The sequence below is a fragment of the Perna viridis genome, chromosome 4, assembly GCF_037379345.1.
Source record: "Perna viridis isolate PV_CMFRI_1.1 ecotype Kerala chromosome 4, ASM3737934v1, whole genome shotgun sequence".
Lineage (NCBI taxonomy): Eukaryota > Metazoa > Mollusca > Bivalvia > Mytilida > Mytilidae > Perna > Perna viridis.
Genome location: NC_142448.1, coordinates 51,018,845 through 51,037,886, shown reverse-complemented (window position 1 = coordinate 51,037,886; position 19,042 = coordinate 51,018,845). Strand labels below are relative to the sequence as shown.

The window sequence follows — 19,042 nt, the reverse complement described above, 5'->3', positions numbered from 1 at the left end:
GGATGTTACTCTTTGTATACTGATTTTAGAGAAACAATACCCACCAAAAGGCTCTCCTGTAGGAACTTTGCCAGAAATATTAAAAACAGAAAAGATTTAGAATCTAGGTCATCTTTTCTTTCTGTGACTTTAAATTTAAATAATCAAAACATTTTCATTCTTGATTCAATAATAAGGACTATGGTCAACATTGATATACTGGTAATAGAGACTCGTTTTATACCAGAAATATTTTTTTCAAAGAACAAAATACTGGGGTATTGTTTTTTTTGTTTTTGTTTTCTTTTTTTATGTATAATATTATAAATTTATCAGTTTTAAAGACATTGCACCACGTCTCTTCCTTATGGTAAAGATGCCAATTTTAAGTGTCAATCCATATACATGTACATGTTTGAAATTCAGACAATGCCAATGATAGAGGCCATTCATGGTGTTGAAAAAAAACCCATACCAAATATCACCTTTCTTCTGTATTTTTGTAAAATCCATTCATTCATCAAATGAAGAATGACAACTCTTGCAAAGTGTCAATTTCAAACACAATCTATATAATTTTTAAATAGCAATCTTTCTATATTGAAGACCAAGGGTGATGTTGAGCTGACAATGTTCATCCCAGTGGAGTTTTGTTGCTTTTTTTGGTATACTCACCATATCCATTCTCCTTATATTCCTAAGATTCAGACAGGACGGATTCATCATAATGCATGCCAAAACCCCCAAAATTCACATTTACAACTACACACTACATAACCGGTCTTTGTTTGTCATTTGGTTGTTGCATAGTAAGGGTGAAGATAAAAATTATAGAGATTGTCTATGAAATTTGCACTTTGCAAGAGTTAATGTTCTTGATTCTTGTAATCATCAGATGTGTAAATAGAACCAGGAATAAAAATTAGCAGTCCCCGAGTAGCCCATGGATACTAGATTTTGAGCTGTGCTACCAAACTTTTGGGTAAAATTCAGTTGAACATATAGAAAATATTAAACAAAAGTATGGTCTTGGCTACCAGCTTGTATTTCCTTAATTTTTACCCATGAGAACAGGTTCATGGATAAGTACTGACAATCACTACTCTACAGAAGTCAACTATAAGGTCCACAAAAGATAGTATTTTCTGGAAATGTAACTGTGATCACATTTTTTTTTTGTTTCCACTACAAACATTTACTGCCTTACCCTTTGGAAGAAGTCTTCAGCACTTTCCTCTTCATGATCACTGCCTGGAATTAAAAATTAGATTGTATTGATAAATAAAAAAAAAAAGAGTGGATATGATTAAAATCTGTAACAAATGCACCAGCAAAATAGTATGTTATACTTTCATAGATCACCAAAATGTCTTCAACAAGTGTACAGTGTTCTAGGGTTTTTCCAAATTCTAGGTTTCCAGGGGAAAACTCTAAATGAGAATTAATTTTCCCACACTTGAAGTTTGCTTTCCAAACTCAACAGATCTTTTGAAAAAAATTCAAGCTTCCTACTAGCCAAAGGGAACATGGGGCATAATAAAAAACTTTCCCACACCTAAACTGCTTCCCCTGGGTGGAGGGGAAGTGGAAACCAAGGACACTGGTGAAACCACACCATTAACTAAGCTTTGAAAGGCAGAAAACAAAAGTAATAAAATCCACAGTAACAGAAAAATGTTGATGCTTCAAAATAAACTAAAAAGTGTCTGTTCAGTTTTAAATTATAATTAGTTTTTTTCTGTAGTATATTCAGTTGTATTTGGCTCCTTTTATTTTTTCACTCATTTATTGTTCAATAAAATGCATCTTCTGCATGGTTTTGACTACAAATTTTACTGATTTTGACTGGTAACAATTTTATGCTGCCAATGTGTATTGAAACATACTAGTACCTAAAATAATGAACCATAATTGGAGTAGGAGGCTTAGTGCGCTATAAAATCTGGTTTAACCCACCATTTATGTTGGGGTATGCTTGTATCAAATCAGTAACATTGCAGTGGTTTCCAACTTTCCTGTTTTAACCCTGATATTGCCATTTGTTATACAGACTGTCCTGTTTTTACCTTGATATTGCCATTTGTTGTAGATTTTCCTGTTTTTACCTTGATATTGCCATTTGTTATACAGACCTTCCTGTTTTTACCCTGATATTGCTGTTTGTTATACAGACGTTCCTGTTTTTATTGTGATATTGCCATTTGCTATACAGACTTTCCTGTTTTTATCGTGATTTGTTATACAGACTTCCCTTTTGAAAATTGTGTAGATTTCTTCAGTTTGCTCATCTTATTACCCTTCATTTAATACATGTACATGTCTGTATTAAAGTGTCATTTTGTATATAACTTTCAAAGATATGGACAAACTTTTTATCCCACCATTTACAATGGGGTATGCTTGTACCAAATCAGGAACATTGCAGGAGTTTCCAACTTTCCTGTTTTAACCCTGATATTGCCATTTGTTATACAGACCATCCTGTTTTTACCCTGATATTGCCATTTGTTATACAGACTTTCTTGTTTTAACCCTGATATTGCCATTTGTTATACAGACTTTCCTATTTTTACCTTGAGATTGCCATTTGTTATACAGACTTTCCTATTTTTACCTTGATATTGCCATTTGTTATACAGACTTTCCTATTTTTACCTTGAGATTGCCATTTGTTGTACAGACTTTCCTGTTTTTACCCTGATATTGCTGTTTGTTATACAGACTTTCCGGTTTTCACCATGACATTGCCATTTGTTATACAGACTTTCCTGCTTTTATCCTGATATTGCCATTTGTTATACAGACTTCCCTTTTGAAAATTGTCTAGATTTTATCAGTTTGATCATCTTATTACCCTTCATGTAATCCATGTACATGTCTTTGTATCAAAGTGTCATTTTCTATATAACTTTCAAAGATATGGACAAAATTTGTATCCAAAACGGAAACAAAACTGTGAAACCTGTCTAAAGCAAACAAACAAAAGCTGCTGTTCAGTTTAGCCAGGTATATTTGTTTACATGTTCAAACATTAGAACAAACCTTCAATTTCTTTCTAGAAAATTTTTTTGAACATTCCGAACAGTGAGATCTTATTCTTTTTCTTTCCAGTTTTAACAAAACCTACATTTAAACTACAGTTGAAACCTTTCATAATCATGCTCCTTTAATTGTTATGTTTAGGCACGAGTTCAGTATACACAGGTTGAAAATGTGCTGAAACTGACACAACTGTCTGGTTTAAACAATTTTTCAGTTTAATGCTGCTTTTCATAAAGGCAAGTTCAATTTCAAATTCTAAAACCTTAAAATCATTCAAATAAACCAAATTTATAATGCTGACTTACAGCAAGACATTGAAACTGCACATCCAAACATTATAAACAATGTACATGTATGTATATATGTACATGAATAAATACCAGTATCCATGCACCAAACAGCTTTCTAATGGGATTACGGTAATGCATACACAACGAATACCAAGGCTACCTAGAGAATTCATAATTCATTACATAGATCGACTTCACTTATAATAAATCTGTTTTTTTCTGTGTTTATAAAACAAAACCCAATTAACCTAAATAATTTAACCTTCTCTAAAAAACAAAATGTCCTATAAAGCATGATTGCTATCAATTATATAAAATCACAATGACTTTTTAAGTTAGAGTAAGTGCTATCATAATGCTAAAATCAAAACATTAGGATGAAAATCAATGAGCTTTACGACTATTTCCTAGATTTATAGACTATTATGATACCAGAATCAACAAACTTTTATTTATAAACTTCCAAGTACTATTGTGTCTATCTCAAGGAACCAGGCATAATATTCAAGTGTAAACAATTATAATTGAACAGGTACCAAATGGCTATAAATTCTAAAATAAACCATTCCCTTTTTTATCGGAATGCCAAAAGCTGTTTTTACTGAGGAGATCTACTGTTTACTTTTGTTTCACAAGTTAGCAGTGTCTTTATTGTACAAAACTTCAGTCATTGATAAGCTTGCTTAAATATTTACTTTAAATATATTTTTTTTTAGTTCAGACATGTTCTGGTCTTTAATTAGAATTAAGTAGCAGTCTTTCTAAAAATCAGACAGGAGGTGATTCATGCATGTCATAAACCCACCAAATTCACATTTATTTCTTGTTCAGAAACAGTTTTACATTTTGTAGCCCAAATAACTGTCTTAGTTTTTCATTTGGTTTGTTGCACTTTTGAAATAAAAAATATATAGACTGTACATGAAATTTACCCTATTCAAGAGTTATTGTTTGTGATTAATTTAGGTTGATTTAAGAAGGTAGACCTGGGGTAAGGGACATAACTCTTGAAATCAGTGATATGTTTGCATCATATTGAAATTCATCAATGCCTATCAACCTTTCATTTGAAAAAGAATAAAACAAATCCAAGTTACTTTGATGCTTAGATGAGATTGAAGCTAACGGCTTTACATAAGTGTTCTAAAGATTGGTTATGTCCCTTACCCTAGGTATACTCCTTTAAGTGAGAGATTAGGGTATGGTTTGGTAAGAGTTATGTCCCTTACCCTAGGTATACTCCCTTAAGTGAGAGTTAGGGTATGGTTTTCTTCAATATACAATGTTCAGGTATAGGCCTGTAAATAGACTATACATGTACATGTACCAGTAGATACTTGAAAATCTGATTTACAAACATAAAAAAGCATCATTTGTTTAGGAGGTTTTTTCTGTAACATGAATCATTTCTACCATTGGCAGTGTTTGAATTTTATATGGAGTGTAAGGTTTTGTAAGAATCAGGCAAATTGGGAAAAATCAGAAATATGCATGTAAAAAACCACTGATCTAAGAATACAATTTCACTCAAGAATGCTTTCTCTATATGAAAAGACCATTATGAATATTGAACATTATGTCTACATTAGAATTACTTTCAAAGAATGTTAGAAAAAGGAAGTTTATGACAGAGGCAGTGCATTTCAATGAAATTATACACAATTTATAAAAATGATATGGAAAACCTTGTCTTTTTTCCTTGATTATGATGGTGCAAATAAGTATATTTGTTGTAGTCAAAATGGTGTTTTTTAATACCATGTTTCACCCACTGCCTGATTCTTACAAAGACAGACACTTAAACACTCATCTAACAAGAATGCCGAATATTGTTTTTTTTAAAGAGATATTAATAAAGGAAAAGTTTTTCAATGCTACTTGAAAAATATAAATATTTAAAGAAGACTAAAATTATATGAATAAGTATTTTGTACACATCCAATGGAATCTCTAATGATAGGTTTCAACAAGATATTTTTTACAATCAATACCTTAAGTTTTAGAAGAGAAATTGCACCTCTGTTAAATATCTAAAATAAACAGAAAAGCTACAGCACTTGATATACCATCACACTATTTTGTGACATGTTTAAAATATTACAACTGAGCTTCTTTCAAAATATTGATAAAATACTTCAAAGCTTTTTATCCCAATGAGTGATCAGACAGACAGACAGACATAAAACATAATATAAATGAGCATCAATAAGAAAATAAAGGGTGGAAGAATTGATTGGTACTTTTACATAATTAAACAATACACTCATCTTAAACCAGACTTGCCTAGCATATAGTAATGTGTACCCAAAAAAAACAGCAGTAATTTTAATTATCTTAAGTTTCATTTTTTGTTGCAAAAAGCTGATTTTGTGGACAGAAATCACCAATATTGTGGATGAATAGCAATAAAATGAATATAAATGAGATTTTTTATCATGTAAAAAGGACAGAACAAAACTGGAAAAAAAAACATGGAAATTGAAAAAAAAGGAGTTTGACAACAATCATAAGGGCATAAAATGGCCCAAAAGCATCAGTCTTGCACCAAAATCGTAAGGGTAGGCAACTTTAATTAACCATGTCACTTTCTTCTATTGCTATATAAAAAACATTTTTAGGGTATATATGAACAGCATGGTCCCTAGAAGGACAACCAAAAAAAGGGGGACGCTAAATACACCTGGCACAGGGAATCACAAATGGTTTAATCAAAATTGACAAGACCTGGAAAGAAGTCAAATAAACAACAATAAACAAGAAAAGATGATCCTATGTCCTACATGCGACAAAGTAGATCATTAACACCATAATTTAGCTTCACCTAGAGGAAACAGACCACAGATCTGAAAATTTCCGTTTTTTTTTTGTTAGAAGCCATTAGAACTTATATGAAATAAGTAAAACAACCAAACCAAACTGTTTACCAGCCCATAAATTGTTGTGTATTTCAGTACCTGCCAAAGCCTCATAAAGGTGAAGGTATCCAAACTTTCCAGTCCATAAATTGTTGTGTATTTCAGTACCTACCAGAGCCTTATAAAGGTGAAAGTATCCAAACTTTCCAGTCCATAAATTGTTGTGTATTTCAGTACCTACCAGAGCCTTATAAAGGTGAAAGTATCCAAACTTTCCAGTCCATAAATTGTTGTGTATTTCAGTACCTGCTTGAGCCTCATGAAGATGGAAGTATGCAACCTTGTTTTCCAGTCCATAAATTATAATGTATTTTAAAACCTTCCACAACCTCAACAAGTACTATCTTAAAAAAAAAAGATTGCCAACGTAGTAAAATTTTGTTCTTTTTTTACTTCTAAGTTTCTACACTTCTTTCAAGAAAATAACACATGACAAGCAATTTTAAGGTTCCGATAAAGTTTTTTTCAAACGCAATTCCAAATTTTTGATGCAGTTTTTTTCGAACGCCACTAAGTTATCCGTATTTGGCCAATCGGGAAAAAGAACTGCGACCAGGTGACTTGCCTTTCCATAGAAGAGCATCCTTGAGGTCAAAGGATAAAAAGCGAAGCTATACCGACTGGGTTGGAAAAAGATTAATGTATCTGAAACTTTTCACCATCCCATATCTTAGTATCTGTCAGAACCCAAATTGATGGTGTCAATCAAAAAGAATGGATAAAATCCCTGTTGATATTTTGTAACCTAGCTTTCATCTGACAAGAGAGGAATTTCTTGTGTTTTGGTAAAGTCAATCTTTGTAAATAAATCAATTTAGTGAAAAGATCTTTCATTAAACGAGTGAAAACATTCAGGTGAAATTATTTATGGAACACCTGTTGTTCACTGATGGTATGTGACTTTCTGTTGCACTTTTGTATTTTTTTCTTTTTTCAACAGTAAAATGTACCAAAGCATGATGTTAGTCATCTTATTTCATTGAAACTTTAAAGGACAAAGAAGAAAATGTTTGATGCAAAAAACTCAGTTTTTAATTAACTTCCAAGAATCTAACAACTCAAGGAGTATTGAAGACTTTGAGAAAGCAAGCTCTCCAAAGCTCAGTCACTAGCAAGCAAGTTCACACTATTTTAGTTCCCTTTTGAGTTGAAAAAATCAAAAAAGTCATTTAGAAAACACATACAAAATTTAATGAAGAGTAAAATAAAAATTGAAACATCAAACCAATCATAGGTGCATGAAAAAGAAAAAACAATAAACTGTGTCCATATGACACAAAATGAACAAGGGCCATCACTGTGAAATAAGTTAATTAAGTTTTTTTTTAAATACATGTACATGTATAACCAGAAAATGACAATATCATAAAGTTTTATTATTACATGAATGTCATAGAACCCTAAATATATCAACTGAGCTTTGAAACCATTGGTATAAATGATCTTCCATTGTTAAAACTGATGAACAACATCCAGTTATACTATTTCATTTACACAAAGCCTGCTTCTTTAAGAGACAAACTTGTCATGGCAAGAATCCAAAGAGATTTTTTTTTCCACCAGTGTGGTTTTTCACAATGTAGTATAACACCTTCTACCATTCAATCTCTGTTTATCTAATCAACTCTGATTTTTATCATTTTCTAAAAAATTTTATGGAAGATTCTATAACATAAATCTGCTTACTTCTCTCAAAGAAGATATCCCGAACCTCATAAATCTATCCGAAGTATAATAAATCTGAATAACTACCAGTAAACAATAACCTGCAAAACTGCATGCAGTACCCAAGAATGATTCTGGTTTACAGATGGCTTGTTCGGTAACTAACCATCACAGTTCCCACTCCCATGAAAGGGTATTATTATTATAAGGAGAATGGATATGGTAAATACGTCAGAGAGACAACCCCACCACAGTGTTCATGGATTCCACTTTCACATCACCAGAGGCAAGTGCAATTATATCATTGTGTCCCACTTTCCCTTCAAGTAGAAAGCTTGAATTTTTTAAAGGATTAGTTCAGTTTGGAAAGAAAACTTTAAGTGCGAGAATGCTAATCTTCATTTGGAGTTTTCCAGCGGAAACCTAAATTTTTGAAAAATCCTAGAACACTGCACCAGAATGAAAAATGTCAGCTCAAGGACACCTACGGGACTTCAATGAATGACAAGGAAAGCCTCGTACCACATGGCCAGCTGCAGATGGCCCAAAAACAACATTATACACAGGTACAGCAAAATAGTAGCCCGCATATTTGATTTCCGCTTTTAGGACCAATCTGGAATCACAATTTCACTTGATAGTGACGACATTTTCTAAAACTTATTTTGATGTATCTCTGTGTAGATAAAAAAAAAAATATCAAATTTCAGCTAATAGAAAAGAAACAAGCAACTTAAACAGCCCCTCCCACACACACCCCCCCCACCACCCACCACCCACCACTCCCACCAGCCATCGTTTTATGGTTATGTAAAACTGCGAAATTTAAAACCTAAGGAAATGGATCTTAAATTGACAAATACACATGCACAGAGTTATGTTTGATCCAACAAATGACAAAAACTTATGATCCAGTAAATGATGCAAAAATCTCAAAAGCTGATATTCATGAATATGTTAATACAAAAACTAAATTTACAAATGAACAAATGCTAAATGTTCAAACGTAATGTTTTAAATTTATTCAAAATACAAAGAGTCTACCTGTACTAATGATAAGCCACAACACAGATACATGTACATATACAATACATGTGTAGAAAAATTAAAAACAAGTTGGCACTGTTTTCATTTGAAGTGCATAAAAAATTGAAGTATTTTAAACCTGTTAACCTCTAATGTTAGATAGGAATCTAAAGCTCTCTGCTTCAAAGTAGGTGCATTCTCACATAACAACCCTTGTAGCAAACTTTCTGAGCATAAACTAGACAATCCCTCGCCCATTTCTTATGTAATTAAAGAAAATTTAATTATTTCAGAAAAAGATAAAGTATTGCATCAGATTATGGAGGAACTTGAGTAAAATAATTCACTCAAGTCTCTCACAAGGCAAAAACTGTTCTTTCACTCTAGATCAATAATATATACATGTCCATGTTCAACAAGGACTGTGGAAGGATTTGTAATCAAAAGGCAGTTTTCAGCTTTTTAATTTAATGTAAACATGTAATAGTCGACCCCTTTATATTTCTAGTCTATATTACAATCTCACAATGGGGTTTTTGAAATATTGTACAATGTACAAAACAACTGTTAACCCTAAGATGTCAAGAGATTATGTACAAAATTTGCTTACCAAGTAGTACCAGTCATTCAAAGATAGGGAAGAAATGGATATTTTGAGTACAAGTACATTAGGTATGTACAGAATAATGTTATCTTGTTTTTACATTTCCATGGCCATCCCTTTCAAAAGAGACTACCATAGCACCAAACAAACAAGTTTTTTCTGATGAACCAAATCATTAACTTATTAGATTCTATTGTCTTTACACAGCAAGGAGTGAGAAGTTCTAACCACTCATACCACAAAACACTAAAATTAGCACGATGTTCTGCAGATTACACATTATTCACACCTGCAATTCAAATTTGTTGTGAAACTCAACACACTTCATCATGAACAATTAAGCCTCGTATTTTTACACCATGAATCTACCATGCCAACTGCAAAATATCTCCTTCATAAAAAAATAAAGGCAGAATCCAGTTTTTTTCCTCTTGTTTTGAATTACTCATCAGTATTACATGTATGTAGTTAAGAACCTGCTTGTTCTTAGCATATCAGGTGTTTAAAGATTGGTGCCAGGATGATATGCAATGTACATGTACATGCTTATGTGCATGTTTAATGCATTGCATGACCAGTACTAGCAGTCTTTTTAATGACTTGTGGTGGCTTTTATGGCACCATAATGTACATGTATATGAATGTCCAATACATGCATGTTCTGGTATCCACCTAATTAAAAATAACATACTTCATATACAGAAGTTGGATTCATGTGCCATTTATCACATTTCAGCTGAAAATGTCCCATTAAATCAAAAAATGTTCAAGAATGGCCCAATGAAATTCAAAAGATCTATTAATATAGTCCATATAACCACAGCTTTATAGATTAACCTAACGTTTTAAAGTTCCACTATTAAACGACCAATCTCTAATACAATGTTTGGTCCTACTAGTGGTTCAAGATTAGTACATGTACATGTACATAATTCAATAACTCATTCCCATTAAAGACCCCGGAACCCTCTCCCCCACCACCATTTCTCCTTTTCTCAAGATTCCATGGATCAACCATACTTTTGATTTACCACTGCAGAGATAGTTTATAGAGCATATGCTTGACTCTTGCTTGGGATTTACCTAGTGGTGTCAGAGGTCTCCACTCTCTTACAACTTATTTTGAAACTATGCCCCTTTCTTAACTAAGGTATATAATTTAAAACATAAACTGCAGATTTGGCTCAACTTAGGCCAAAAAAATAATATTCATGTTTCCTGCTACTAGCAAGAAAACAAGTACTATCTTTAAAAAGACAGCTGACGCAGTTAATTTTACTGTAAAATTTAGTTTCTTTAATTTTACTTATAATTTCCTACAGCAATTTTCAATACAATTTTTTGAAAGCCACTAAGATATCAGGATTTGGCCAATCGAGAAACAGAATTGCGATCAGGTGACTTGCGTTTCCAAGGAAGAGCTTCTTTAATGTCAAAGGGTAAAAAGCGAAACTATATCGACTGTGGCGGAAAAATTGAAAAGGTAGGTACAGAAATATGTTATTTTTTTAAAAACATTTTACATTGAGTTAATAGGGAGAAAATCCAGTATTTAATGTAAAAATGTAATGGGAAGGCACAAAAATATAAATAGGGGAGGTAGGTAGGGTAGCAGGAAACAGATATATTATTTTTTGGCCTTAATTTGATGAGAGTTTGTTTGAGCAGTAGTATTGCCCACCTGTTCAGAGTTTTATCAATAATGCCAAGTCAGGTAGACAGCTTTATTTTATTGTTTTTATAGGCATTTTATCAAACTGCTGATTGACAGATGAAGATATTTCCATGTGTATAATTTTTGCATCAGTCACTTTCATTCAGTTATAAATGTTTAATACAGATCTAAGATGCATGTCAAGAAGTACTAACTATTTACAAATTGACTGATTGATTGATTCAACAAAAATTGGCAAATATTACATTTAATTTCAGGATGATAATATGTGTCAAAGAGTAGAACTGTTCCTACTAATCCCCCACAATAAGTCAGAAAGTCTAAAAATTCAATGCCCATTGGCAAATAATTAAGGCAAAGAAAAAATCTGTGTTGCCCCTAAGTAACATGCTCTAATAACTAGGGTCAGTAGGCAAAACTTTTTATTTTCTCAAAAGTTTTTAACTGGTTTGATTTGGAGACACATTGGGATTTCAATAGTGCTTGTAAAAAAATTGCCAAATCTATGTGGGCACAAAATATTTGGCTCACTGACACATGATTTCAATATGACACTATACATGTACAATACTATTTCACAGCTCTTGAAAAGACAAAACCTGGAACAGTGAACAGAAAAAAGCCCACTACCATCTTACACACAGTAGAATAATGACAAATTTAATTGAACTCATTCAACTTGAATATTTTCTTGATATCAGATCACAGGATAAGTCTCTACAATACATTTATTAAAGGTAGAAGATTTTCAACGAGATATGTATTATATATATAACAAATATCATCGGCTCAATTGTACAATGGCGATATCAATCATTAATCTTCAAGTCTGTTTAAATATTTCCAAAATTTTGTTCAGCACAGAAAACATGTCGCACACTTCATCAAAAAGAAGAAACATATCACTTTAAATATCTTTGAGAATTATTAGATGATATACTCAATATGATGACCTTAAGTTGACTTTTTTTTCAAACAAACCATTTAATGCGAGTACACTTGGTTATTAAGCAGAAGGGGATTGCTTTTTTAGAATATTGTACATCAGTCTTGACACAGTCTGTACTGTACTATTCATCTGGTTACAAATTTCAGATGACAAACTTTAAAGTTTGAAAAACTTCAACAGACCTACCTGTACAATCAAAATATTCAAACTTACTTTTAGGAGTCCAAGGCCCAGCATTTTTCTGAGTTAGAAATCAATGGTCCATTGAAGAAAACCAAAAGTCCTTAATAGAGTTTTAAAGGTCCAGGACTTAGACTTATAAATGAAGTGTTCAAAGATCTACGTCAAAAGTTAAGGGTCCAAGAAATTGGACCAGCACTAATTCTAATCCCTGTAACAAATTCGCACAGACTAATGAAAGGGATTTTAAATAATAGGTAGCTACATTTGTTCATGTATGTGTTTCAAATGTAACAATTCAAAAACATGTACATGTACATTGTACATTTGTATGTACATGTACAACATGGATATGTACAGGTGTACATGAGATGTTTTTAAGGAAAATACAATGTACATGTACAATGTACCACAGCACAGATAGCACTGTGGACTTGCAACAAGTTTCTTTTTATAATAACCAGAAAGCAACCCAGAAAATAATAACAAACGCAGCCTACATATTCTAAGGCCACACAAGATATCTGTGATGCCCCAATGGTGATACCCCTACACCCCAACTGAAGTACATATATACAGTCAAAATATAAAGCAACTCATCAAACAGGAATTTGTTGTACATGTAGCCTAAACATTTAGGACCTTTGACATTTCATGTACCAAAGTCCTTGAACTTCAACCCTTTTTGTTAACAATTTATTAGACTTTTCAGGATCATGGACAAATCCAGGACCTTCTAATCTTATATATAAATTTGAACCCCTGATTAAGATAACTTTGATCATACCACCTTGACACCCTAACATCATGTGCCCTATCAAATGTAACCCTTTAGCACCATAAAAAATATTTAAAGAAAAACAGCATTTACTACATGTACCGCACAATTCATGATAATTATAACATACATGAATATTGATGTACAGTTTTAAACAAAATTGCGTATTACATCATTCATGATAATGATAACATACATGAATATTGATGTACAGTTTTAGAGAAAAGTTTAATTAAAAGGCCTTATTTACTTTCATAAAATCAATAGTTTTTTTTTTAAATAATCCCAGTTATAACCTATTGGCTTTCTTGCACTTTGACTTGGCTTTATTTTCTTTATCATACAGAAGTTTAATCAATAGTTTGTCATGTGTTTTATTTGTTTAATTTTGCTGAGTCAAAAATCCTGAATCTAGTACAGTCTTGTACAGCCTTGTACACATGTAAGTTGTACATTGTATAATTACCAGTACATACATGTACATGCAAGCACAAATAAGAGTGGTACGAAAATAAAATAAATCATCAATCTAAACAAAGAAATATCATTTCAGGAGAGAATTTAATTTAGAACAAATTATCTATTTCATTGATAAAACCTAAAACTAGATTATTTTTATAGATTATTAAACCACCCCAATAGCCTTTTGAATACTTTAGGTACATGTAGTGATACATGCATATGTGCATTTTATTCCTTTTTTTACATATTAGTCAGTAAGCAAATCTCCAGCATGGGTCAACCAAATGCCAATCTACATGTAACAAACCTTTGCTACATGTACATGTATTGTAAATTTTTGGAAGACCACTTCTATACTCTGTAAACAGTACAATCTTTACTACATGAACTTAACTATGTGTACCTCATGTCATGTACATGTACAATTACAATTGTACATTTAAAGGGTCATTTCTGCACACAGTACAGCACAACAAGTATATCTGAACCTCAAATAAATTTAACCACTCAACAATACATGTTCTGACTGTAAACATGTACATGTTAATGAAAGCCCTTTTAAGTTCCAATGAAATAATGAATTTTTAGTGTACACTACAAACAATTACTCGGACTGATTGATCACATCACTCAGTTGCCCTTCAGTTCCATCAACAATACATGTACATGTAGGTCAATTAGAAAATACATTTAACATAAAAAGGCCTTCAAATCATATTGTTAACTTAAAGATCTTAATAAAATGGGCCACCTGCTTAGGGTGACTTATTTGCTTAATTTTCATTGGAATTGTTTATCTTTTTTTAAATGGAAATGAAACATTAATATGTACATGTATGTATAAAGGTTTCACTATATTAACATGTACATAAATGATGTACATGTAAACATGCCTTGGGCTGAAATTTTCTTCCAAGTGGGTTTGTTGTCTTTTTAACATACATGTACAAATGTAGACACCACACCTATTCTCATTATACCACAATTAATAAAATCATCTTCTATTAATTAAGCAGTTCTAAATCAATGAATATTTGTGACGTACTACTTGCTTTTGACTTCAGTGGTAAATTTGATTATTACTGGCAAATTACTTCTTAATTTGTAACCAAGTTGCCCCTTTCATCTCTTAGCATTTGTATTAACGCATGTACATTCTGTATGTATGTACAATGTATGTTTTTTTTTATGCAAAGATTGCTTTTCATTGAACCTTTTTTTCGCAATTGGAACTAAAGTGCAAAATAAACATGTCATCAAAGGTTGACATATTAATAACACTCTGAACTGGAACTGCATGAACCACAAAAACCACAGTAAAAAGAAATTGGAATCTCCGTATGAAATCTGAACCCTTAAAAATATCAAAGTGACACACATATCTATATCTAGAAAATTTGAGTACTTCCTTTCACATTGAATTATTAAAGCTCTTTCATTGTCAATAGAAAACAAAAGGGTTTGTGGGGGTCATGAATATCTTGATATTTAAATAGTTTTCTTTGCTTGGTCATATTGAGTTTCCTATTCTAATGAGTTATTTTTAAAAAAGTTTCAAAGTTAGTAAATATAGTTTCATTCATTCTATTGGCATAAGAATTTCTATGATTCGTGCCAAAAGCTCCATTTGTTTAATTTAAATTTAATGTCAGACGTTTTTTTTCCCAAACCAAAATAAAACAGGCTTTTCATGAAGAAAAGAATTAAATAACTTGTTGTAACTGACAGAATTTGTACAATGTACATGTTGTATCACTAATCAGGTAATTGTACATTACTAATTAAATACTTGTACATGTACAAAATGTACATTGTTTGGGAAGATGTTTTCAGTACATGTACATTTATTTGCCACAAGAAGTGTAAAAGACCAAATAAGAAAATTTCTATATAGTAGAACATTTTATAAACAATCAAGAGAACAGTGCTAATTGTAAGGCCAACAAAATATACATTTTAGTCTTATTTTCAGCCAGCAGCCATAAAAATATAGGGTACATGTAAATTTATGTAGGTGGTGGATTTATTTCATTTTTCAAAAACTGTTTACATTGAGTAAAAGGGGAAACAATGTAGATTTTGATACAAATGAAGTCCTTGAGCCAAAATGGCCATAAAATATTTAGGTTAGGCACAAAAAATGGGTAGGTATTTGTAGGGTAGCAAGAAAGATGTATGTACAAATGTACATGTACATGTCTATTTTATTTTGCCTAATTCTTTAAGACAGACAAGGACTGGCACTTATTGGCATACATATACATGATGTAATTGCCAGCATTCTCCCTAAAATTTACGTACACCATCCTGGTAACACTAGGAATCCTAAGTTTCAACATAGCATCTAACATCTTAAAATCATAGCATCACATTTGTACTGGACCCTATGGGAACTTTTTTTGGATAGCATCCTGGTAAATAATACATGTACAAATATACAGCATCAGGGTATTGTAATGGTATGTAGCCCTGCTTGCTACAATACTCTCTGTAAAATACAGTGCGCATTTCACAACTTCTTCCCTCTGATATTTATAGCTTTTTTTAAACACTGTCCTCCATTAATTAGAAAAAAGTGTCATTTGGGAATGGAAAGTATTAAATATTAGTACACAACTTTGAAATTGTAGTTACATGTACATGAATTATTAATCATTTATCTCACACAGGATACATTTGTACATGTACATTACCAGAAAAAGAAAGGTCACTAACAATTATTCAGCATTAACTGAAACACCATACCCTGCACTTTGACAACCAATAACAAAACACTTGACTTAACATTTTATGCACTTGAGATGTACTTGAGATAATTTTAATTCATAATCACATTTTGGACAAATTTGGAAACTTTTTTCTAGTGAAATCAACCTTAGTGTTCATACTGCTATACATGTACATTGTACATGTATTTCTTACATGTACAATGGCAACCAATAGCACTGCAAGATCAATGTACAAACAAATACATGTATATTTAAGTTTTAAAATTGCATATGAAAATTATGACATACATGTACAATGTACACTACTGTCAACACAAATTTTAATTTCTCCACTCTCCACAGTGGAGATATTTTGAGTGGAGTCACAGTGTCTCCACTCTCCACATTGGAGTCAGCATTTCCAAAATTGTTTGTAATTAACTTTTCCTGTCTTTATGCCATGATATATTTTATGGTTCTAGTAGTTTAATAACATTTCTGTAAAGAGTAGAAAAAAATATTGAAAACTATTGAAATTTGGCAATTATATCCTGGTTTTTACCTTGGTGGAGTCACAGTGGAGGACATGAGTGACTCCACTGTGAAGAGTGGAGAAATTAAAATTTTGGTTGATAGTACTGCACATGTACAATAGTAATACACAAAGATTTAAACAAGAACAGTAGAGCACAAGGTTTAACATTAAAGGTAGTACTACTGTCTGGGACAAGTACATGTACATGTAAGCTAACATTTAGGTCAAGTAAAAATTAAAATCATACAATGCCATTGTAAAAAGGACAACCACATTGTATGTACAATGTACATTCTGAACATGTATTTTTCAACATATGCTACATGTACATTTGTAACTAAGAGACAACCTAATTTTTAATTTTGTCAAGTGAACAGAATTTGCAATAGTACCAATCATGAAGTCAAATCAACCTGGGTACTCTCTGTCGGGTAATGCAAAAGTACATCTTGTAAGTCAACACTATAACCTACATGTACCAGCAAAGCTGTGGAGTTATGTAATTCTTTTACTACAGTAACACCTTGTGACAATATCCAACTTTGAGGCAAGCCTATAGAGATAGCCTTCATTACAGTACATGTTCAAACAAATATACAAAAATGCATACATGTACAAATGTATAACTAAAATACATTTTGTACAGTGGTTTCTGTACAGTATGGGTAAAAATTTCTACAAAATTCACAATTATCTCAATACAATGAAATTTTTTTTACAGCTTCATAAGTTATGACTTCCAAAATTTAAAGTGAAGTTTCTGACAGATCTATGATGTAACAGGTGTGAAAGAATCTGACAACTGTAATAAAATCCAGATGCTTAAACCACAAGATTGTTTTTTTTATCTGAGACAGCTTACTTAAAAGACACTACTGTGATAATTCAATTATATTATTATTTCATAAATATTCCCAATTTAAAGTGAAGTATGACATTTTCCCAAACTTTTGTAAACACCAATTTAAATAAGTTGAATTACCCCCGTTAACACCAATTTCAGAACTTGCAACTTGTTTCCAATGTGTTAAATAAAATTCCATTGATATCGTCATGATTAATTCCTAATAAATAAAATAACTAAAAAAATAAACAAAAAATTATTAACTCATCAAAACCTCATACAACTATGGGCATTTAATATTAATGTATTTTTATGGAATGCTGGTTCTATTTACAAAATATTGGAATATTCGGAACTTTTCGGACTTTTACTTTCACTAAGTTCACTTCGACCTACCTTGGAGCATTTGCTCCAGCTTTTTCCTGTCGACACGAAATCTTTCCTCGATAAATCCAGGCTCGAGTTCATCTTTAATTTCCTGATTATTTTCATCACATATATCCGTCGGAGAATCGTTTACACTTCTTGATTCTTTCATGTTATCCGAGCACAACGATGAATGATCTGCCATTGCATTTCTGCTGTTGTCATTACCACTTCGAGGCTCCGGAAACTTGCTCGTTCGCTTCGGGTTTTTACGTTCGGTTCATTTAGTACAGATCAAAACCATCGACGACGCAATGTTTAGTTTCATTTTGTGTGTCATGTACACTACCATAAAGCTTTGCATAATTCTTAGCACACGATTATTTCAGTGGCGGATCATGTCAAGAAATCTGCTCCGGTCAAAACTTGCTCAGCAAATTATAAGACAGCCTTTTATTAACTGTAATCTGTATTAGCTGTACCGTTACCGAAGATAAAAATTCAGGCCCGTAGGCAGGGATTTGTAAGGGGGTCTAAAACTCGCGGAGCTATCGACTTTAATAGTCTCAAATCAAACAAAACCGACTTAGATAGTGCTGATTCGTTTTTGAGGCGGGTTCTTTAAATACCCGAAGAACCACCCCTTCTGGCTACGGGTGTGTAATTTGTATCCTTAGGTTTTTTTTCGAGGATTCCTTGGTATGCTAGCCGGAGGTCCATTGGTCGGAATTGGAAAATTAGTTGATTGAGTAATCAAGGGGAACCAATATTCTACCCGGAGGAAATCAAAAGAATGTAGTCCAAGGACAAAAATCAAACATGGAAAACAGACACACAACAATGAACATAAAATAAACAAAATAATACATACAAAGTAACAAAAGCAAATTAGTAAAATTAACTCAGACTCCCTAAAGACTGGGAGCATGGACCAGATGCACCGGATTAAGGTTAGCTTCTTCTGCTTTCTCTAGAAACACCCGCCGAGTTAATTGCTCATAAAATGTCAAGTCCAGGTAGACGA

General features: G+C 32.2%; 1 protein-coding gene across 1 annotated transcript in view; it reads right to left on the bottom strand.

Annotated features, from left to right (window-relative positions):
• LOC148620450 (protein bicaudal C homolog 1-A-like) overlaps nt 1–18,270 on the bottom strand; it is a 59,950-nt gene extending 41,680 nt beyond the window's left edge. The window contains exons 1-2 of the mRNA XM_088581347.1: nt 18,049–18,270; nt 1,187–1,230 (exon numbers count right to left, since the gene is read on the bottom strand). Of these exons, the coding sequence (XP_088437473.1) occupies nt 1,187–1,230; nt 18,049–18,223 (219 nt within the window). The 5' untranslated portion in view covers nt 18,224–18,270. The remainder of the gene's footprint in view (nt 1–1,186; nt 1,231–18,048) is intronic.
• Nucleotides 18,271–19,042: the final 772 nt, after the last annotated feature.